General features: G+C 49.0%; 1 protein-coding gene across 5 annotated transcripts in view; it reads right to left on the bottom strand.

Moving 5' to 3' along the window:
• ELAC2 (elaC ribonuclease Z 2) overlaps positions 1 to 23291 on the bottom strand; it is a gene marked incomplete at its 5' end in the record, with an annotated part of 28384 nt that extends 5093 nt beyond the window's left edge. The window contains 15 exons of one of the 5 annotated variants that reach the window (XM_079725841.1): positions 455 to 573; positions 1987 to 2072; positions 2148 to 2286; positions 3067 to 3162; positions 3365 to 3477; positions 4054 to 4126; positions 4215 to 4273; positions 16641 to 16688; positions 17916 to 18043; positions 19345 to 19413; positions 20171 to 20228; positions 21446 to 21510; positions 22251 to 22321; positions 22450 to 22500; positions 23059 to 23291. In XM_079725841.1, the coding sequence (XP_079581967.1) occupies positions 455 to 573; positions 1987 to 2072; positions 2148 to 2286; positions 3067 to 3162; positions 3365 to 3477; positions 4054 to 4126; positions 4215 to 4273; positions 16641 to 16688; positions 17916 to 18043; positions 19345 to 19413; positions 20171 to 20228; positions 21446 to 21510; positions 22251 to 22321; positions 22450 to 22500; positions 23059 to 23291 (1408 nt within the window). Of the gene's footprint in view, positions 1 to 454; positions 574 to 1986; positions 2287 to 3066; positions 3163 to 3364; positions 3478 to 4053; positions 4127 to 4214; positions 4274 to 16640; positions 16700 to 17915; positions 18044 to 19344; positions 19414 to 20170; positions 20229 to 21445; positions 21511 to 22250; positions 22322 to 22449; positions 22501 to 23058 lie in introns of all 5 variants that reach the window. The other 4 variants (XM_079725842.1, XM_079725844.1, XM_079725843.1 and 1 more) reach the window with 4 other exon arrangements.
• Between the last annotated feature and the right edge of the window lie 845 nt (positions 23292 to 24136).

The following is a 24136-nucleotide window of genomic DNA, read 5'->3' as shown; positions in this document are numbered from 1 at the left end:
TTGTTTCTCCACCTCATTCGTGAGCTGAACACAACACTGGGAAAACCAAGCACTAGAAAGAGGTCACGGAGTTCCCCAGCCTGCTCTTCCTGTCAGGGCGGTGAGAGCCCAGCAAGGTGAGTGCCATGGCCGGAACCTTCCGTGGATCCTTCCCAGCAAAGCCAGGACTGGACTGCCAGCTCTGCCCAGGGCCTCACAGGAGGCCCCAGAACCGCCGCACTCAGCTCAGCGTGGGCCTCGCCAGGAGAGCCTGGGCACCGTCACCTAGCCTCCAACCTAACCGGTCCAGGCGGGGGCCGGCACCTGTGGTCTTAAGCGGAGGCCAGAGAAGCAATGGCTTCAACAGGTACACGGGGCTCGACGGGGCCACGCTGACCCTCCACTCAGTGCTGTGCGAATAGCTGCAGGAGGGCAGAGGCCAGGAGACACCGGGGCTGGTCCTGGTCTGGCTCACCCGCCGGGGCCAGGCCGTCCTGCACAGTCTTCCTGTACTCCTGCACACTCTCCTGGAAATTGGGCAGCTCCAGGGCCTCGGCAATGAATTCCTCAGGGTCGCAGGTCATGATGGCATCCCTGCAAGAAGAAGGCATCTCGGGGCATCAGGGGAGCGTGTGGCCCCAGGCAACCACCCTGCACATCCAGCTCAATCCCTGGGGACCGCCTGCAGAAAGTGCTTTCAAATCTAAGTGACTGGGGCCTGGGGCAGCTCCGCTCTCCTGCCCGGAAGACCTTCTCCCAGCTCAGGGGGGTCTCACAGTTCTGGCTGCTCAGAACCTCAGCTCAAAGCAGGAGGGGGCAGCCCTGGCACTCCTGACGTTCGGGGGACGGGGGTGGGGGAGATGGTGCGGGCACTCTAAGCAGCCTCCCGACGTCTACTCACTACACCCGCTAGCATCTGGCATCCCCCGGGGCGGGGGGAGGGGAGGGAAGGGGGCCCCTCAAGGGCCCCAACTATTCACCGCGACAGTGCCCGGTGTCCAGCAGTGGTCCAGAACGGGGTCTGCCCGGACACAGACACCACGGCGTGCACAGGACACTTCCAGTTATTCAAGGGTGAGATTTTAAAAGTTAAAGATGCGAGGCAGTAAGCACCTCTCAGGTGACTGGCTGGGGTGGACGCTACAGCGCCTGGATTCACCAGGTGCCTCGGGCAGTGCCGCCCCCGCCCCGCTAACCCCCTTCTCACAATCACCCTGAGGGAACACGGTTCTCCTCAAGGACTTTTATATAAGGCACTTGTCTTGTTACAACAGCAAAAAGCTGGAAATGCCTCCAACGCACCAACACCCGTATCTGGAATACCGGCGACAGTGTGCTTACGAAGACTATCGTGACGCGGGAGAAGCCTGGCAGCGTGTCAGGCCCTAAACCCATGGTGTAGACGTGTATTTTAACACATCCCCACGTACTCAAGGATAAAAAACACAAAATGTTGGGCTTCCCTGGTGGCGCAGTGGTTGAGAGTCCGCCTGCCGATGCAGGGGACACGGGTTCGTGCCCCGGTCTGGGAAGATCCCACATGCCGCGGAGTGGCTGGGCCCGTGAGCCATGGCCGCTGAGCCTGCGCGTCCGGAGCCTGTGCTCCGCAACGGGAGAGGCCACAACAGTGAGAGGCCCGCATACCGCAAAAAAAAAAAAAAAAAAAAAAAAAACACAAAATGTTAACCATCGCCGTGCCAGGGTGATGAGATTAGGGCTGACTTTCTTCACACTACGCTCACTCATTTTCCACGTTCCAGAACAATGCACACACACGGCTGTTAGCAGAGGCAACTTTCAGGAAAGGATGGCCATCAGCCCCCGTCTCCCCGCCTCCCCGGATCAGATTATAATGGGACGCAGCCACCGTCCGCCACCTATCGCCTGTGGCTCTTCCCGGGTCCGACGCGGAGACCACGCGGCTGAGCAGCCTGCGCCACTGACCCCCGGCCCCCCGCAGAACGAGCCTGATGCGCCCCGCCCCCCGCCGACTGAGACCACACCGACCTTTGCCACTCGCGCCGGGGCCGGAGCTGGTACTTGAGGAGACACTGGCCACGAACCAGGGGCACGCAGGGGGCAAGCCCTCCTTCCTGCAAGAGACAGAGCCATGGTCCGTGGCGGGCAGCTGCCTGGGGAGTGGGCAACGGGCCAAGCTGGGCCACTACCTGGGGGCGGAGGCTGGCGAGCGGGGGGAAGATGCCGGGGTGGATGAGGCTGAGCTGCGTCTGGATCTTGTGGCTGCGGAGGTTGTGGACCGACTCACAGTGCTCGTTCAGGACCAGGTGCTGGGTGTCGGGCCCGAACCTAAGACGGACGCGCACACCGTCAGCACGGTGTCCTTCTGGGAAGACGCCCACCCAGGGGGTGGCACCGGGGGCGGGGCGGCCAGGTACTGGGAGTGTTCAGGAGGGTGAGTGAGCTGTCCACCGAGGTCACCCTGCATGGCCAGACACAGCCCTGCGCCCCCTCCTCCGAGCCCGGCATGGCTGCAAAGTCAGAGGCCCTGGGCGTGGGGGAAAGAGCACCAGGAGAGCCAGGGTCAGGTACAGTGCTGGGGACTTGGAAGCACAGGGAGCACGGCGGGGGGTGGGGGGGATGGGGAGAGGAAAACAGTGATGGGCGTCAGCACTCAGGCCCCGAGGGGCAGAGGACCGGGGCGCCGAGGAGGGACTGCTGGGGCCGGCGGGGGAGGGCGGTGTCACCACGCGCCCAGGTCCAACCCAGCAAGTCCTTCCACCCGGCGCCGGCCTCGGCCAGAGAAACCAGCAGAGTGGGACCCGTCCTCCCAGTCACTGAACGTGGGTTGTCGGCAAGATCGGGAGGGAAATGAACCGTGTCTAACACGCTGCCTGACGTGTCGCGGACGTTCAATAAACTGAAGCTGCGGCTTTATCCTTGCAAGACTCTTCTTTAGGAAACACGCACGAGATGGTCCAGAGGCAGGATTTGTCCAGAGTTGACGAAACCAGCCCCAGGCAAGCAGGGACGCCCCCAGGATCCAGGGAGGGCGGGAACCCCAGGGAGAGCTCAGGCGGGGGGCAGGGGGGCGGTGGAACCGTGGCTGGCGTGTGCCGGGGCTCCTACCTCTCCATCCACTGCTGGTATCTGCTGTCCAGGAGCACGTGCTCCGGGGTCATGTGGACCACCAGGGCCACGGGGGCTTCGGCTCTTCCTTGGAAACTGGGAGGAAGGAAGCAGGGGGCTCTGCTGGGTCAAGTGGTGCAAACTCAGGACACGCGGATCTGGGGCCGGGCAGCCAGGGAGGGCGCTGCGCGGAGCCGTGGTGGCCCAGGCCTCGGCAGGGGCAGCCACAGGTCAGTGCCAGGCCGGCCTTCCCGAGCGGTGTCGGCTCTCACCTCTCCGCCCGGAGACCCCTCCTTACCTCCCGAAGGTGGCATTCTCACAGAGGGGCTGAATGAATCCTTCGTCTGGACATTCTACCACAACGAAAGTGACCCTGGGGTCTGGGGCGGTGCAGATCTCTTCAGGCAAAATCTGTGAAGTCACTGAGGTCAGGATGTGCTCCCAGGGCAGGCCCTGGAGTCACCTGCTAACACCGCATCACCCTCCAGAGAAGCGCCGACATAAGATCACCACCTGCACCCTTCTCGCCCTCTCTGCTGACATGCAGACAGGCGGCCGCCAGCTGGCAGAGGGCATTTCACACCTGAAGTGACCAGACGGCCCAGCATGGCACGCACGGTTCTCTCAGGTCGTGTGGTCCTGACGTCCTCACATCTCGTGACAACGTCATTCCCTTGGGCCACGCGTCCGAATTCCACCCTTATGGGGTCCACCCTGAGCTCAAGTACAAGGGAAAGCACCCATCCTATAAGGAGACCCCCAAATCCTAAAGAGACAACCTCCAGAAACGGCCCGACACGGCCAGCGCTGATGTGCAGGACAAGCCTAGACAAGAGACCCTATTTTATCACTCAGCTACGTGCTGAAATCCAAGCTGTTCAGTGCCCTCAAAAGTGGTGTCTGCAGGGCCTGACCCAGGCAGTGACCCTGTCCAGCGTCCCGGCCCCTGCCTGTCACTGCTGAGACCGCAGCAACAGGGCACCTCACCTCTCTTCCTTCGAACGTGATGCTTTTCCCGTCCTTGACAGCAGCAATGATGGGCGCAATGGCAGCTGTTCCGCTGAAACGAGAGGCGAGGCCTCGGTGAGGGCGGGGCTCCGGGAGCTCAGCGCGCCCGGCGAGGCCCCCCAGCTGTCCCCGCCACTCACACTGGGAGGCCCAGCTCCTTCGCTTTGAGTACTAAGAAGTTTCCCTTCTTCATGTGGAGCTGTAAGGAAGAGATCTCCATGTAATTCCAGTGACTGATGAAGAAGCTTGGTGTTCATCATTCGTTTTGAAATCAGTTGAGCTTAGCACTAAAAGCTGAATGATTTAAAACCGAGGTGTTCTATTTCCCATTAACTCCTTACACATCTAATAAAATGCAATCCATTTCCATATCAAATAAGACATGTCCTCCAAGTACCTGGAGGAGAAAACACTGTTGCTTTTATCATCCTGCGCGGGTCACGTAACAGCCAAAGGAGTGTCACCAGAACACGTTCTAGCAGAAATGATTGCGTAACCACCATGTGACATGGCATTCCAGTGACAAGGACAGGGTACAGCGTGTGGATGGTTTTTCTCCTCTACTTTTCACATATTTGGCAGAACTGTTCTGTTGCTTTTATACGAAGTTACAATAAAAAGTTCCCAGTATTCTCTTATTATGTTAAAAGGGAAACCAATAATCCTAACACCAATAATCCTAACACAAAACCTCATAATCATTCTGTACTTAAAAACTCATGTCCCAACGTTTTAGAAATCCATATATTTCAGACCTAATAACAGGAAAAAGTCAGAAATGGCATAAAATGTTAATAAGTCTTTCAGGGTTGACTTATATTTGAATTTCATTTTCTTCCTTAGATCTTTAGAAGCTATTTGCATTTCCTTTTAACTTCCTGAATTTAGGAAACTACTCTTAGGGCTCAGTCTCCAGTTTGGATCCAAAAGCCTTATTAGGACTCCAGGATTTTCTGTCTTGGAAAACGTTATCCTAGAGGAATGATGACAGCTTAACGTGAGCACATGATACAAAGATGACAGATGTAGATGACACCTTCAGATAATGACATTAACATGCACTGTGGTGACCACAGACCCAGAGGAAACTGGATGGAAGCAAAACGTTTCTAGTGTTTCACAGGAACGTCAGGCCTAAGGCCGGCAAAACCCGTGCCTCCACTACAAGCTCAATTCAACCCGTGGAGAAAGTTGTTCCCGTCTGAAAACCGGACGCCAGCTCCCAGGCCCCAGGGCAGCAGACGGCTGCCTGAAGCCCAGGCTCCTATCAGACAAGAGCTTCTCAGACCCTCACACCCAGAGCCTATTTCTCCCACCTCCCAGAACTTGAACTAGCTTTGCTTTACCGCCTTCTGAACCCTGAGCCGAGAAGCAGCCAATTTTCAGGAAAGGGCAAAGGGGCTGCAGGATGACACAGCAGGAGCAGCAGCACCAGGTGGGAGGAGCCAGAGGCCAGGACATAGCCCGCGGCGACGCGGCTCCCAGGACAGCTGCCCCCAGACAGCGCCCTGATCGCACAAGACACACCATGCTCGACGGGATCTGTTCAGGAAGGACTGATGTGACGCCACTCAAAAGATTACCACGTAAACTGCTCTAGAAAATTATCCTGCAGCCTAAAAATTCAGACACAGAAGTAAGAAGGCTACAGGCAGCAGTACTTAACTTTTATAAAAGTTAAGTACTTTTTATATCTAAGTAAAATAGATATAAACTATTTTTATAGATATAGATATTACTTTTTACTATCTAAGTAAGTTGATGGAAGTTATACTGGCCACAATCTTACAACTAACAACTAATATTACTACTAACCTTTCATAACTGTGTTCACTTGCTGGTGTTATAATTTTTTACAAATGGATGAAAATTACAAATGTATTTTAAAATCAACTTTACCAAGTCGACTTTAAATCAAATATATTGCTTTAAAAAAAATAAAATCAAAGCTCACGAAAAAGCAATGTAGTCTTACCGGAGATCAGACAACTGTTTGCAGCAGGTTCTAGTATAATAAAATTTTAATGCAAAGTCCTACAGAAAGTAGGCAATTAGATCTGAAAAACACGTGATTGTAATAACATTTTCATAGAATTTGACCAACTTCAGTTTACCAATCTAGGCCTCTGCGAATGCTAGCCAATATTAAAATTAGTCCAGTGTCGACCCACCAAGGTCATGTGACTTTTCTGGACTGTTAAACTTTGTTGTAATAAAATGAGAGAGAGAAAAAAAATTAGTCCAATGTCAGCAGCTAATGACTACAGTAAGATGATATAAACTAAAACAGAGTTGAAGGAGCCTAAATAAAGGCCTGATTCATTTGAAGGGAAATGAAGCTTTTTATGAAAAAGTAGTCTTTTGATCCTTCTCAAACTCTTCCAAAAAATCGAAGAGGAGGGAACACTCCCAGACATTCTATGAAGCCACCATCACCCGATACCAAAACCAGACAAAGACAACACCAAAAAAGAAAATTACAGGCCAGTATCTTTGACGAATATAGATCCAAAAATTCTCAACAAAATATTAGCAAACTGAATCCAACAACACACAAAAAAGATCATACACCACGATCAAGTGGGATTTATCCCAGGAATGCAAGGATTCTTCAATATATGCAAATCAATCAATGTGATACACCATATTAACAAATTGAAGGATAAAAACCATATGATCATCTCAATAGATGCAGAAAAAGCTTTTGACAAAATTCAACACCCATGTATAATAAAAACTCTCCAAAAGGTGGGCAGAGAGGGAACCTACCTCAACATAATAAAGGCCATATGTGACAAACCCACAGCAAACATTATTCTCAATGGTGAAAAAACTGAAACGATTTCCTCTAAAATCAGGAAGGAACAAGACAAAGGTGCCCACTCTCATCATTATTATTCAACATAGCTTTGCAAGTCCTAGCCACGTCATTCAGAGAAGAAAAAGAAATAAAAGGAATCCAAACTGGCAAAGAAGTAAAACTGTCACTGTTTGCAAGTGACATGATACTATACATAGAAAATCCTAAAGATGCCACCAGAAAACTACTAGAGCTAATCAATGAATTTAGTAACGTTGCAGGATACAAATTAATACACAGAAATCTCTTGCAATCCTATACACTAACAACAAAAGACCAGAAAGAGAAATTAAGGAAACAATCCCACTTACCACTGCAACAAAAAGAATAAAAATACCTAGGAATAAACCTACCTAAGGAGGCAAAAGACCTGTATGCAGAAAACTTTAAGATACTGATGAAAGAAATCAAAGATGACACAAACACATATAGAGATACACCATGTGCTTAGATTGGAAGAATCAACATTGTGAAAATGACTATACTACCCAAAGCGATCTACAGATTCAACGCAATCCCTATCAAACTACCAATGGCATTTTCCACAGAATTAGAAGAAAAACTTTTACAATTTGTATGGAAACACAAAAGACTGCCAATAGCCAAAGCAATCTTGAGAAAGAAAAACAGAACTGGAGGAATCAGCCTCCCTGACTTCAGACTATACTACAAAGCCACAGGGTACTGGCACAAAAACAGATATATATATATCAATGGAACGGGATAGAAAGCCCAGAGATAAACCCACGCATATATGGTCACCTCATCTATGACAAATCAGGCAAAACCATACTATCGAGAGGGCTTCCCTGGTGGCGCAGTGGTTAAGAATGCCCCTGGCAATACAGGAGACACACGTTTGAGCCTGGGTCCAGGAAGATCCCACATGCCGCGGAGCAACTAAGCCCGTGCGCCACAACTACTGAGCCTGTGCTCTAGAGCCCACGAGCCACAACTACTGAAGCCTGCGCGCCTAGAGCCTGTGCTCCACAGCCAGAGAAGCCACCGCAATGAGAAGCCCGCGCACTGCAACGAGGAACAGCCCCCGCTCGCCGCAACTAGAGAAAGCCGGCATGTAGCAATGAAGACCCAACGCAGCCAAAAATAAATAAAATAAATAAATTTTTTTAAATTAAAAAAAAATATATACAATGGAGAAAAGACAGCCTCTTCAATAAGTAGTGCTGGGAAAACTGGACAGCTACATATAAAAGAATGAAATTGGAACACTCCCTAACACCATACACAAAAATAAACTCAAAATGGATTAAAGACTTAAATGTAAGGCCAGACACTATAAAACTCTTAGAGGAAAACATAGGCAGAACACTCTTTGACATAAATCACAACAACATCTTTTTCGACCCATCCCCTAGAGTAATGAAAATTAAAACAAAAATAAACAAATGGAACCTAATGAAACTTAAAAGCTTTTGCACAGCAAAGGAAACCATAAACAAGATGAGGGGACAACACTTAGAATGGGAGAAAGTATTTGCAGACAAAGTGACTGACAAAGGATTAATCTCCAAAGTATACAAGCAGCTCAAACAGCTCAATAAAAAAAAAAAAAAAAAAAAAAACCCAGTCAAAAAATGGGAAGAAGACCTAAATAGACATTTCTCCAAAGAAGACAAACAGATGGCCAACGAGCACGTGAAAAGATGCTCAACATCACTAATTATCAGAATAATGCAAATCAAAACTACAATGAGGTTATCACCTCACACCGGTCAGAATGGCCATAATCAAAAAATCTACAAACAATAAATGCTGGAGAGTGTGTCAAGAAAAGGGAACCTTCAATACACCATTGGTGGGAATGCAAATTGATTCAGCCACTATAGAAAACAGCACAGAGTTTCCTTAAAAAACTAAAAATAGAATTACCCATACTGGGCATATACCCAGAGAAAACCATAATTCAAAAAAATACATGCACCCCAATGCTCAGAGCAGCTCTATTTACAACAGCCAAGACATGGAAGCAACCTAAATATCCATCAAGAGAGGAATGGATAAAGAAAGTGTGGTATGTACATACAATGGAATATTACTCAGCAATAAAAAGGAACGAAATTGGGTAATTTGTAGGGACGTGGATGGACCTACAGAGTGTCATACACAGTGAAATAAGGCAGAAAGAGAAAAGCAAATGTCGTATAATAACGCATATATGTGGAATCTAGAAAAAAGGTATAAGTTATCTTATTTGCAAAGCTGAAATGGAGACACAGAGGTAGAAACAAATGTATGGATATCAAGGGGGAAGTGGGTGGGGTGGGAGGAATTGGGAGACTGGGATTGACATATACACATTATTGATACTATTTATAAAATAGACACCTGATGGGAACATACCATATAGCACAGGGAACTCTACCTAATGCACTGTGGTAACCTAAATGGGAGGGAAGTCCAAAAGGGAGGGGATACCTGTATGTGTATGGCTGATTCACTCTGTTGTGCACTGGAGGCTAACACACAATGGAAAGCAAACATACTCCAATAAAAATTAATTTTAAAAAAAGCAATCCCCAAATCCTCAGAAATATTTCTGCTGTAATTTAAAAAAACAAACAAACAAACAAAAAAAAACATGGGGTCCATAGACATAATGGAGTATTACACAGCCATTAAAAAGAAAAAAAAAATGAAATAATGCCATTTCCAGCCACAGGGAAGGAGGTAGAGGTAATCGTACTAAGTGAAGGTAATGAGACAGGGAAAGACAAGTATCATATGACACCACTCATAGGTGGAATCTAAAAGTGGATACACATGAACTTTACAAAACAGACACAGCCCCACGGACTCAGAAGAGAAACCTGTGGTTACCGAAAGGGAAACGTGGTGGGCAGGGAGACATGAGCAGGTTGAGGTTAACAATATACACACTACTATTTATAAAATAATCAACAAGGACCCAGGCTACAGCACAAGGAGCCCTACTCAACACTCTGGAACAACCAATATGGGAAGAGAACCCGAAAAAGCACACACATAGGTCTATGTATAAGGAAATCAAGTTCCTGTACACAGAGGAAGAAACAGCAGCGATAACAAAACCCGCAACGCTGTAAATCACCTACGCTCCAATAAAAAATAAAATTTAAAATAGAAAAAAAGAAATGCCAAATCTGTGCCCCTCAGGCCTTGGTGCCCTGAGCTGGTGTCACATCCCTGGAGCCCGAGCAGGCTTAGGGCCCAAGGCTGGACCGTCAAGGGCTAAGGGAGCCAGGGAGGACATGCCAGCAAATGAGCCCCACACCCTCTCCAGACCCAGGCGGGCCCTCCTACAGCGAAACCAAGCAGGGTACGCCCAAAGGATGGTGGAGCCCACGGGCTGGAAGAGCTCCGAGTCCCCTGGGCTCCACGCCTCCTATGGGTCGCCCCACCTACCCACAGAAGACAGCACCCTCAGCAGAGCAGTGCCGCCAGAGTGGGGACTGGCTGAAGGCGGGCCGGGCCGTAAGGGGTGAGGGGAAGAAGTCACGAGACACAAGCCTGGGGCGTTTCTTCTGGCCCATTCCCCTCTAACTGGCAACCCAGGAACAGCGCTTTGCCTCAGGCTCTGGTTGCCGGGGACCCAGAGCCGGTCACGGAGAAATGCTGCCACCTTGTGGCCGTTTCCCGTAACAACAACTTTAAACCAGTGCTGAGGGGCACTTGATCTTCACAAGGCCTGCGGGGCTGTGAATGACACCTGCTTCAAGAAATGCCCTGGGGTAAATCATCGGAAAAGAATTCAAAAAGGGGCTGACTTTCAACAGGCCAATTTCAAGAGGTAAATTATGCACACACTGTATTTAAAAAAAAAAAAAAAAGCACATGGAAAGATACTCAACACATCAGTCAGTATTAAAGAAATGCAAATCAGAATTACAATGAGGTATCACCTCACACCGGTCAGAATGGTGTCATCATCAAAAAAAAATCTACAAAGAATAAATGCTGGAGAGGGCATGGGGGAAGACAGAACCCTCCTACACCGTTGGTGGGGATGTAAATTGGTACAGCCACTATGGAGAACAGTATGGAGGTTCCTTAAAAAACTAAACGTAGGGCTTCCCTGGTGGTGCAGTGGTTGAGAGTCCGCCTGCCGATGCAGGGGACACGGGTTCGTGCCCCAGTCCGGGAAGATCCCACATGTGGTGGAGCGGCTGGGCCTGTGAGCCATGGCCGCTGAGCCTGCGCGTCCGGAGCCTGTGCTCCACAACGGGAGAGGCCACAACAGTGAGAGGCCCGCGTACAGCAAAAAAAAAAAAAAAAAAAAACTAAATGTAGGGCTTCCCCGGTGGCACAGTGGTTCAGAGTCCGCCTGCCAATGCAGGGGACATGGGTTCGTGCTCCGGTCCGGGAGGATCCCACATGCCGCGGAGCGGCTGGGCCCGTGAGCCATGGCCGCTGAGCCTGCGCATCCGGAGCCTGTGCTCCGCAGCGGGAGAGGCCACAACAGTGAGGGGCCTGCGTACCGCAAAAACAACAACAACAACAACAAAAAACATAGAGTTAGCATATGGTCCAGCAATCCCAGTCCTGGGCTTCGATCTGGAGAAAATCCTAATTCGAAAGGACACGAGCACCCCTATTTTCAGGGCAGCACTATTTACAATAGCCAAGACATAGAAGCACCCAAATCGTCCAAAGACAGATAATCGAAGCATATGTGGTACATATATGCACTGGAATACTACTCGGGCATTAAAAAAGAACGAACTAATGCCATTTCCAGCAACAAGGATGGACCAAGAGATTATCATACTCAGTGAAGTAAGTCAGAGAAAGACAAATATCATTATCAATTACAGGTGCAATCTATACATTCATACAATCCAACTAATTTACAAAAGAGAAACAGACTAAGAAAACAAACTTATGGTTACCAAAAAGGAAAGATGAGGGGGATAATTTAGGAGGTTGGTTATATTCAGTCGATATTCAAAAAGGACCTACTGAATAGCACAGGGAACGCTACTGAACACATTGTAAGAACTTATATTGGGGAAAAGAAACCTAGAAAGAATACATATACGTCAATGTATAACTAAATCAAGTTCCTGTATGCCTAAAACAAACACAACCTTGGAAGAAATCAACTCTACTCCAATATAAAATCAAATTAGGGCTTCCTTGGTGGCGCAGTGGTTGGGAGTCCACCTGCCGATGCAGGGGACACAGGTTCGTGCCCTGGTCCGGGAGGATCCCACATGCCGCGGAGCGGCTGGGCCTGTGAGCCATGGCTGCTGAGCCTGTGTGTCCGGAGCCTGTGCTCCGCAACGGGAGAGGCCACAACAGTGAGAGGCCCGCGTACCGCAAAAAAAAAAAAAAAAAAAAATTAAAAGAAAAGAAAAGAAAAAGAAAAACAAGAGTGGAGCATGGAGAAGTGCTGCCGCCTTGTGGCTCTTTCCCGTAACAACAACTTTGAAACCCGTGCTGATGGGCACTGAATACTCACAAGGCCTGTGGGGCTGTCAAGGAAAGACACCTGTCCTCCAGAAATGCCCCAGGTAGGGCATCGCAAAAGAATTCAGAAGAGGGCAGACACTTGAGAAGCCAATTTCAAGAGGTGCATTTTACTTACCCCGTTTACAAAAAACCACATGAAAAGATGTCCAACATCGTGAAATATTAGAGAAATGCAAACCAAAACAACGAGGTTATCACCTTACACTGGTCAGAACGGCCACTGTCAAACAGTCGACAAACAATGAAGGCTGGAGAGGATGTGGAGAAAAGGGAACCCTCCTGCACTGTTGGTGGGAATGTAAACTGATACAGCCACTATGGAGAACACTACGGAGGTTCCTTAAAAAACTAAAAATAGAACTACCATACGACCCAGCAATCCCACTACTGGGCATATACCCTGAGAAAACCATAATTCAAAGAGCCATGTACCACAATGTTCACTGCAGCACTATTTACAATAGCCAGGACATGGAAGCAACCTAAGTGTCCATCAACAGAGGAATGGATAAAGAAGATGTGGTACAACTATACAATGGACTATTACTCAGCCATAAAAAGGAACAAAATTGGGTCATCTGTAGAGATATGGATGGATCTAGAAAACTGTCAAACAGAGTGAAGTAAGTCAGAAAGAGAAAAACAAATATCATATATTAAAGCATACATGTCGAATATGAAAAAATTGGTGTAGACAATCTTATTTACAAAGCAGAATTAGACACACAAATGTAGAGAAGAAATGTATGGCTACCAAGTGGAGGGGGGGATGAATTGGGAGATTGAGATTGACATGTATACACTATTGATACTATGTATAAAATACATAACTAATGAGAACCTACTGTATAGCTCAGGGAACTCTACTCAATTCTGTGGTGACGTAAATCAGAAGGAAATCCAAAAAAATAGGGGATATATGTACATGTACAGCTGATTCACTTTGCTATACAGTAGAAACACAATACTGTAAAGCAACTATACTCCAATAAAAAAAAAAATTAGTACATCAGCAGTGTAACAACTACAGGAAGGTGATATAAACTAAAAGAGGTGAAGGAGCCTCAGTAAAGGCCTGATTCATTTGAAGGGAAACAAAGCTTTTTGTGAAAAAGTAGTCCTTTAATGCTTCTCAAAGTCTTCCAAAAAATTGAAGAGGAGGGAACACTCCCAAAGACATTCTATGAAGCCATCATCATCACCCTGATACCAAAACCAGACAAAGACAACACCAAAAAAGAAAATGACAGGCCAACGTCTTTGATGAATATAGATTCAAAAATTCAACAAAATATTAGCAAACTGAACCCAGCGATACACAAAAAAGATCACACACCACGACCAAGTGGGATTCATCCCAAGTTCACAAGGATGGTTCAGCATACTCAAATCAATGTGATACACCATGTCAACAAAAGACAAAAAACACACGATCATCTCAATAGATGCAGAAAAAGCATTCGACAAAATTCAACATCCATTCATGATAAAAACTCTTATCAAAGTGCATATAGAGGGACCATGTCTCAAGATAATAAAAGCTATTTTAAATGACAAACCCACAGCCAACATAATACTCAATGGTGAAAAGCTGAAAGCCTTCCTGCTAAAATCTGGAACAAGGATGTTCCACTCTCACCTCTTCTATTCAACATAGTATTGGAAGTCCTAGCCACGGTAATCAGAGAAGAAAAGAAATTAAAGATATCCAAATTGGAAGGGAAGAGGCAAAACTGTCATTATTTGCAAATAATATGATACTATATATAGAAAACCCTAAAGACTACACACAGAAACTACCAGAACTGATAAACCAATTCAGCAAGGTAGCAGGATACAAGATTAACATACAGAAATCAGTTGCATTTCTTTACATCAACAGTGAAATATCAGAAAGGGAATGTAAAAATATAATACCTTTTAAAATCACAACCCAAAGAATAAAATACTTAGGAATAAACCTTGCCAAGGAGGTGAAAGACATATGCTGAGAACTATAAAACATTAATAAAGGAAGTTGAAGACGATTTAAAGAAATGGAAAGATATCCCATGCTCCTGAATAGGAGGAATTAATATTGTTAAAATGGCCATACTACCCAAAGCAATCTACAGATTTAATGTGATCCCTATCAAATTACCCATGACATTTTTCAAAGAAGTAGAACAATCCTAAAATTCATATGGAACCACAAAAGATCCAGAATTGCCAAAGCAATCCTGAAGAAAAAGAACAAAGCAGGAAGCATAACCCCCCCCCAGACTTCAGACAATACTACAAAGCTACAGCAAGTGAAACAGCATAGTACTGCCACAAAAACAGACAAATGGATCAATGGAACCAAACAGAGAGCCCAGAAATAAACCCACACACCTACCGCCAATTAATCTTCAACAAAGGAGGCAAGAATATACAACGGGAAAAACAGTCTCTTCAGCAAGTGGTGTTGGGAAACTTGGACAGCCACATGTAAATCAATGAAGTTAGAACACACCTTCTCACCATACACAGAAGTAAACTCAAAATGGCTTAAAGAATTAAACATAAGACATGACACCATAAAACTCCTACAAAAGAACATAGTCAAAACATTCTCTGACATAAACCCTACTAATGTTTTCTCGGTCAGTCTCCCAAGGCAACAGAAATAAAAACAAACAAGTGGCATTTAATCAAACTTACAAGCTTTTGCACAGCAAAGGATACCATAAACAAAATGAAAAGACGACCTGTAGAATGGAAGAAAATATTTGCAAACAATGCAACTAACAAGGGCTAATTTCCAAAATATATAAACCGTTCATACAACTCAACACCAGAAAAACCAAACAACCCAATCCAAAAATGGGCGGAAGACCTAAACAGATATTTCCCAAAGACGACATACAGATGGCCAATAGGCACATGAAGAGACACTCAACATTGCTAATTATTAGAGAAATGCAAATCAAAACTACAATGAGCTACCACCTCACACAGGCCAGAATGGCCATCATTTAAAAGTCTACAAATAAATGCTGGAGAGGGTGTGGAGAAAAGGGAATCCTCCTACACTGTTGGTGGGAATGTAAATTGGTGCAGCCACTATGGAAAACAGTATGGAAGTTCCTCAGAAAACCAAAAATAGAATTACCATACAATCCAGCAATCCCACTCCTGGGCATATATCCAGACAAAAGTCTAATTCAAAAAGATACAGGGCTTCACTGGTGGCGCAGTGGTTGGGAGTCTGCCTGCTGAGACAGGGGACACGGGTTCATGCCCCGGTTTGGGAAGATCCCACATGCCGTGGAGCTGCTGGTCCCGTGAGCTATGGCTGCTGGGCCTGCGCGTCCGGAGCCTGTGCTCCGCAATGGGAGAGGCCACGGCAGTGAGAGGCCCGCGTACAGAAAAAAAAAAAAAAAGATCCATGCACCCCTATGATCATAGCAGCACTCTTCACAACAGGCAAGACATAGAAACCACCTAAATGTCCATCAACAGATGAATGAATAAAGATGTGGTACATATATACAATGGAATACTCCTCAGCCATAAAAAAGAATGAAATAATGCCATTTGCAGTAACTTGGATGCCAACTAGAGATTATCATACTAAGTGAAGTAAGTCAGAAAGAGAAAGACAAATACCATATGCTATCATTAATATGTGTAATCTAGAATAAGACACAAATGAACTTATCTATGAAACAGACTCACAGACTTGTGGTTGGCGGGGGGCAGGGGAGGGATGGATTGGGAGGTTGGGATTAGCAGATGCAAACTATTATATACAGAATGGATAAACAACAGGGTCCTACTGTACAGCACAGGGAACTGTCTTCAGTATCCTGTGAGAAACCATAATGGAAAAGAATATAAAAGAGAATGTATATATGTGTATAACTGAGTCACTTTGCTATAGAGCAGTAATTAACACAACACTGTAAATCAACTATACTTCAAACAAAAAAAAATTCCTAAAAAAAAAAAAGTAGTCTTTAACTTCAGAAACTTATCAACTATTTCTGAAGTTCAAGAGGGAGGCTCACAGCCAAATATGAAACATGTCTCTGTAGCCTGACTCTGGCTGGAAGAGAATCTGGAAGTACGTACAAGCATAGGTGGTTTACTGGGAACCAGGGCAACTGTTTCCTCTGAACACAGGTGATGGTAGGAGCTGCTACCTTCAAATTACCGGAAACCCTTAGGTCACCAGACACGTGTTCGTGTAGAGCACGTCCAGCAAGGTGCTTACCTTACAGACAAAGGCTACGACCAAGGAGGGGTCCCTGCCGTGCATTTTCTGACCGACACCTGAGGAGAAACAAATCCGACCACACAAGGTAAACAGCAATGCCTCCAGGTGCCACAGATCGGGGATCGTCTGATACCTAATCTGACTTCACAAAACTTAAATGGATGGAACTGTTCGGATACAAAGGTCAAAGAAACACTGGTATTTTTTCTCAAGCAGATCTTTTCTTTTTCCTACTCGTGTTGAGATCTGAGTAAACAAAAATGCAAAATGCCAACCAGAAAATGGCAAGTGAAATGTTCTAAAAAAATGACACATTTTACCTAGAAGTGGAGATGAGGGGGGAAAATAAGTTGTAACATGCTTTACAAACAAGTGTAAGAATATGGGAAATAACACAAAAGCTACAAGGCCTGCAGAAACGACGTGGGTGCCAGCCCTCACCCGAGCCACCCAAAAAGGACAGCACAGAGGGCCAGCCCCTTGTCAGTCCTCAGACAGACACAGCCTCGAGGCAGAGACAGGAACTTATCAACCCTGCCCATCCCCGGCCAACAGCATCCTCAAGCAGCCCAATTCGTTTGATACGTCTCATCCTGGAATTTTAATCCAGTTTCCCAGTAGGCTGTCATTCTGGAAGAAAAGGTGCAAATCCACTCGTTGATATGACTGTTCTGTCTGCTTAGCTGTTAGGTTCTGCACTCAGGAAAAATTAACTTGCGTTACTGCTGCCTTAACAGAGAGACAAAAAGTTCATCGTGCCTTCTCTGCACCGCTGACACTGTGCTGGAACACCTTCTTTGTGTGTGGGGTTCTGCAGATATGATGGGTGCACATATAAAAAAGTGACTTTGATTTGGGGATGACACTGACTTGCTACAAGTGAAATGGGAATTCAAAAAAAAATCCAAAGACTGTAACGAATCGTAAAGACTTAATGATCTATACTGTATGATGAAATAACCAATGTAACTTTATACCAAAAAAAAAAAAAAGAGAGAAACACAAAGCCTCCCAATCAATCATTTGCCAGGTCCTGCTCTTCCTCTGGTTAAACTGAAGCCAAAGCTTGGGGCTCCCCAGGGCTGCGGATTGGCCCCTACAGCCTCGTGTGGCCGCTTTTAAAGACAACCTTCTCACCTGCCCCACAGATGAATCCTAACGCGATAAGAAAAAGCGTCTGTTTTGCACACTAAACTTCCTTATGACAAAGATTCGAATGTAGAGCAGAAGAAGCCAATGGATTAAGACAGGCTCCCACCCCCGCCAGCGCACTGCTGTCCAAGCGCCATTACCGTCCGCCAGGTGCTGCTCCCCTTCTGTGGGCCCCGAGTCTGGAGACGGCTCTGGACTCAGCCTCTCTGGACTCTGCGCTGGCTGGTGCTTCCCGTTCACCTGTTCACCTGGTTGGGAAGGGAAACGAGCAAGTGACACATGCTGAGGGCAAGCTCACAGCCCGGTCGCCCACTATGCCGGCCTGTCCTCTACTGGCCACCTCCCCGCCTGGCTCTGGGCTGCACGCCCATCCTCCTCATCTTGAGGTTTCTGCCCGGGTCCCAGCCTGACTGCAGTGGGGACTCAAGAGCGCGTGCTGAGCAGAAAGCACCCGTGCACTCAGCTGGTTTATCCACCGCCATCACACTCCGCACAGACCTTGGCCCAAGGTTCCCCGTCGCCACGAGGAGTGGCATCACTGGGCAGTCAGTTCGGTCTCAAGGTCAGAAAAACACTCCCCTGGCTGTTCAGCGGTTAGGGCTGCATGCTTTCACTGCAGGGGCCCCGGGTTCGATTCCTGGTTGGGGAACGAAGGTCCCGCAGGCCGCGGTGTGGCGAATGGAAGAAATCCCTGCCCCAAGAGGCGGGCACACGGCTGCTGGTCTCAGCGACCCCCGCCCCACCCGGCCCTCTGAGCTGCCCAGTCTTCCGGGCTTGCCGGGCGGGCTCAGCACTGATCACTCGCACGTGTCAGGGCGCGGGGCCGCGTGCCAGAGCGGGGAGGACACCAGGCTGGGGGCGCGGCCAGGGGAGGACACGCGAGCAAAGTGAGCTGGGCCAGCGCAGACCCTTCTCCCGGCGGGTACCGGGCTCCCCGGCCGGGGGTGCGGGCTCGTCTGCCCCACTCTGCACGCAGCAAGCTCGGAGCAGGTGACAGACAAGGAGCCGGCCCTGCACGTCGCCCACAGTCGGGAGACCGACGCAGAGCGTCACCCAGACCCAGGGCGGCACGGACGTGGCAGTGACTCGCGTGCAGCCTGCCTGTCTCCGCGTCAGGACCGCACGTCGGGCCCCGGGGCCTCAGGAGGCCCTGAGCCCTTCTGACCGCCAACCGCACTCCCGCCGGGCTGCTGCTGCTGCTGCTTACGAACAAGGCTCGCCTGTGCCACCTCTCCAAGCCCCTGCATCCCAGGAGGGCACCCACACCTGTGGCAATGACCCCTGGCGATAAATGGGCAGATCTGAGGGCAGAGCCTGATTACCTGGCACCCCAAAGTGCAATCACGATCGTTACATACAAGGTAAACGCGTCTGTCCTCAAGGTCATAAGCTCCTTAAGGGCAGGAACTCCTCGGCTAAACTTCCTAATCATGCTCAGAACACAAAGCCGGATACACAGGCCAGCGATCGGGCAGTTTCTGTTGCCACCTGCCTTCCTGACCCCGGACCCACGTCCTCCCACTCCTAGGAATCGCGGCTTCACACTCACTGTGGATGGGGATCTGGAAGACCGTCATGGTCTCGTCCTGGTATTCCGGCGCTGAGTGGGGTCGCACCGCTGCGGGGAAAAGACCACAGGACAGTGACTGCGGCAGCGAACGAGGCATGAGGATCGAGTCCACATCGCTGCCCACGAGCAACCAACCTGCTCTGAATTCTGGCGGGAGTCTGCGCTAAAGCCAGCATTTCTGAGTAAACCAAAGTGTTTAGGAAAACGGCGAAAACATATTTTCATCAGCCACTAATATTTAGGTCAGCCACAGGGAAGACACACGACAATCACAGGCGATAACCCGCTAAAATAAACACGAAGCCGAGACTTAAACGTGAGAGACACAGGCAAATGCTCAGCATCGCGAGGCCCGGGACACATTCTGAAATAAAATACTAGTGTTTCTACAGAAGGACAAGCCAGAGACGCACCGGGCTCCGCACATCGGCCAGGCCTCCTCCCATCAAGCGGCCATGCGCCTCCCGCCCAGTCAGCCGCTCACAGCCCTTCTCCCTACAAGGGACCCAAGGCCATTCGATGACGAGAACCACGTGCAGGGCCAGGGCGGAGCCTCGGGGCCCCAAGAGAGACCCCCACCCAGCACGCAGCAGCTTTTCACTCACTCCTGCCTCCGCTGCCCGTGTTTGGGGAGGAGCGGGAGGTGAGGGCACAGAAAGTGCAGCAAGCAGTATTTTAAAAATTCATCTCGCGTGGATGAAGCATTTGACTTTAAGGTTTAATTTTGTCAGCTTTTATGGATTCTGATTTGAGAGACGGGTACATATGAGACAGAAATGGCAATGAGTCATAATCAAGGACGTACCCAGGTCTATTCCTTTCAGTGGACCAGAAAATATTTTGATAGCTTCCAGGTACTTTTCCTAAGAAAGAAAAATAAGGAAGTGAACAGTTATGGCTGCACAGATGGAGGACACAGCAACACGTTCAAGTACACGAGAGGCATCAAAGGTACCGACATACAACACAGTTCACAGAGTATTTTGAACTTCCTTCATACAAATATTTACTGAGTGTCCACCATATGTTAGATGCCAAGGGGTCAGCAGTGAAAAGATGGGGTCCCTGCCCTCATGGAACTTAGAATCCAGGGGAGGAGACAGAAACAATACAAATGACAACCAGCAGCCATGGTGCTGAGAGACCTGCAGATACGAAAAACGCAGGGAGCTGGGATCCGACCCTTCTGGAGAGTCAGGGGCAGCTCCTGAGCAAACAGCCTTTGAGGTGAGCCCTGAAGGAAGGACACAGGTGGGGCAAGAGGGGAACTGGTGCATGGGCGAAGGCCCGAGACAGTAAGGGGCTTCCGTGAAGAGCTAAAAGCCGGCTCACAGCCCCGCCTGGTGACCAGGGCACAGATGCCAGGGCCGGCGAGGGCCTGGGCCGACAGGACCTGTGGGCCACGTGAAGGCGTTTGGACTGTGTGTACAACAAAGACCCTTGAAGGGTTTTAGGATGAGGTGAGCCGCCTGCGGTTCCGTTTGGGAGGGGTCCCTCTGGCCGCGGTGCTGGACGGTCACAGGGGGGCAGGACTGGACATGGGAAGCAATGGCAGTAGAAGGTGTAGGGACAGACCAACGAGAAGACGACAGAGGGACGGCCAAGCAGCATTATTCTGGGGACAGACTATACAGGGCTGGCCTTTCACCCCAGCACCTGCGAAGTGAACCCTTACGCTAACGATGTGTACACAACCTCTCGACAGTGTCCTAAGCTGGCTGGGAAGGGATGAAGACGTCTGAAATTTAATAAATAAGGATAAAAGCTGACACTTGTTGTGTCCATATGGTGTGAAACACCTGGTAAAGAGTGTTTGTGTGTTACCTCCTTTAATCCTTAACAACTGCAAACCATTTCACAGATGAAGACACTAAGGCTCCAGAAAGGAAAGTAACTCAATCAAGGTCATAGAGTTAATAAGGTTTATGGACTCAGGTGTCTTTAACTCGAAAGGCAAAGTGTTTATGCCACTGTCAATGAACTCTGGAGGGCAGAAAGCTGATTTGTAAAATTGGAAACCCTTGTTACTCACACTGAAATGGAGGGCTTAGCTTTGACAGCTGAGTCAGGAGAGACTCACCAGTTGTGGAGGTCCAGAGAGCACACACTTTGGAACCCCGGTTTCCTTTAAGGTAAGAATCATTCCTAAAAGGGACGAATAAAATCAGATCTCTCATCACCCTGACCCGTAGTTGTGGCCAGGAGGCGCACTCCTTACTCAGTTTGCTAGTTTTCTGCTTGTTGTGCATGTGCAGAGCAGACATGATGCTGGCCAGACCTACGAGGGACACCGACCATCACTCAAATGCCTCTAGAACGGGCAGGACTTGATACTAGGGTGAGGCACCTCGGGTGCAAAATCATGCCAAGTCAGAGGCAGGCCACAGATTCTGCACCCTGGGTGCTTCCTGGCCTCACCTGAGTCTCAGCTCTGGGAAGGAGACTGGTTCAGCCTCCACTCCCTCCTACCCGCTCCACGAACCTTACCAAATCTGGTGGCAAAACAATCTCGATCCTTCTAATTGATGGGCATAAACAAGGGGGTAGTCTGGACACTGGGCATCTGTGTGTAGCGAGGGGACGGTCTCAATGGTGAATATTGATATACTGACTGTAATCACCATCACCACACTCTCCAGTCTGTCCCATACCTCCAGTCCAGCAACTCAATAAATGAGGTGGATGGTTAACACCTGCAGGCAGCGTCTACGTTAAAATCTACTTTTCTGAGTCAGCTTTTGATTCTCCCTGCTGCAGCTGAGGGGGCCGGCCTAAAAAGAATTCCAGAGCCCCCGGACTCCGAAGTCGGGCAAAAAAAAAGGCCAGGCAGGTTAAAATCCCAGACACCTCCCCCCAGCCCCTGACCTGAGAAAGAATATACTCACCACACAGCCCTCCAACATTAGACCAGTGCATTCGGGTCAGGAATATGTTGTCCAAACGGGACACCTTCAGCCTAAGAAAAAGAAAGCGTTGGAGCAGGACTAAACAGAAGGACCAAGGACCCATTCTCCTGCTGTAACAACCCTCCTGCCTCAAAGCCGCAAAGTCATTCCCCACCCCGCAGGAAAATGGCTGGCTCACTTGTGCTCCTGCATGAGTCGCTGGATGCCTTCCCCGCAGTTGAAGAGATACCTAAAGGACGAACATTACACCAGAGAGTCATTAGAGTCGGTTCTGTAAAACCTCTGCCACCATTTATATGCTTTGTTGTACACCACAGGGGAAAACAACTAAAAACACATGCTGTGCTACCAACCGCATTTCTGCTGTTGGGATGCTGGGGTTTGAACCCTCCTCAGCAGAGGCAGGGAGGGATCTGGGGCCTGAGTAGGCTCGAACTGAGGCGAGACGCGTCCTTTCCCCATCACCTCCTCCGCAGACCTGCCCACCCCCAACACGGACAAGGAGGCCCTGGTCCTGGGGTGCACGGCAGGGGGCTCGGGGACGAGGCTTGGGAAGGGAACGCTTATACCCAAGTCTGTCTAAAGGTCAGCGGGGCCTCCCGGAGTCACACGGACGGGGATATAAGGGATCTAGGCTCTCGCATCCACACTGGGAAGGGGGCGATGGGCGGGGTACCAAGCCCAGGAATGGGCCCCGATGCTCTGGGCGCTCAGCGCTGCGGCCGGCGGGGTGGGGCTTGGCCAGGGGACCCGCTGGGCCGGCCGGACCCCGGCGCGGCTCACTGACCGGTTGAACTCGGAGAAGACGTAGAGCGCAGCGCCTGCATCCCGGCCGCCAGCCGCCACCACCTGCAGGTACACGGTGTTCGGGCCCCCAGGCACCCACGACGGGCCGCGCTTCTCCCGCGTGCGCAGGTGCCGCAGCGGGTCCTTGGGCGGCCGCGGCCGGCGAGTCGGCCCCTGCGACATGGCTCGCCAGGCCGCGCACCGCAGCCCCAGCAGCGAGCGGAGAGCCCACATGCGCCCCCTCCTCCCGCTCCTGGGCGCAGCCGGCAGTTTCGGTCCGCGTGGCGCCCCAGCCAGTCAGCGCGCCGCCAGCCGGGCCGCCCGCCTACGCGAGGCCGCGCGTCCAATAGGAAGGTAGCCTCGCCGCTCCGGACGTGTCAAGTGGCGGTGGTCATAGAGAGGAGGAATGCTAGAGCGCCCTGAACGGCCCCGCCCCTGGTCTCTTTCCGGCTTCCCCGCGTCAATTCTTTCCGGAAATCTTCCCTCGCCTGGGCGGGACTTCTGGGAGCGCAGGACCGGAAAAGACAATGCCAGTCAGAGACCAGGTTCTCGGAGTGGAGTTGGCTGAGGGGTGATCGATCCGTCCCCACCGACTCCGAGGTGTCCCCTTAGACAAGTTACCCCTTTGTGGTTGTTTTTAGGATTAAATGTGAGGAGATAAACTAGAGCTTTACCACAGAAGTTTTGCTAATTTTATTTCCATTGTAATTCGCATGAATACACGTTTCAGATGTTTTTACTGGCTTGTGGAAAGAAAAGCAAGAAGAGGGGTTAAGAGAACAAGCTCTGGAACAAGCGAGTCCTGGGTCTCTTATTAGTTGAGTGATCTTGACCTCTCTGAGCTTGTTTCCTTATCTGTCAAGTGGGGATAGTCACAGTATTCACTTCAAGTTTTTTTAGAATTAAATCACCTAATAATATATTTTTATTATCAAAATTATTTTAATGATTTATAAGCTGAACATCCTCCTTTAATTTTTTTTTAATTGGGATATAGTTGTTTTACAGTGTTGTGTTAGTTTCTACTGGACAGCAAAGTGGAGTTCCCTGTGCTGTACAGCAGGTTCTCATTAGTTATC

The sequence above is a fragment of the Hyperoodon ampullatus genome, assembly GCF_949752795.1.
Source record: "Hyperoodon ampullatus genome assembly, chromosome: 19".
Taxonomy (NCBI): domain Eukaryota; kingdom Metazoa; phylum Chordata; class Mammalia; order Artiodactyla; family Ziphiidae; genus Hyperoodon; species Hyperoodon ampullatus.
The sequence above is the reverse complement of the archived record's forward strand: the minus strand, read 5'-3'. Positions and strand labels throughout refer to the sequence as shown.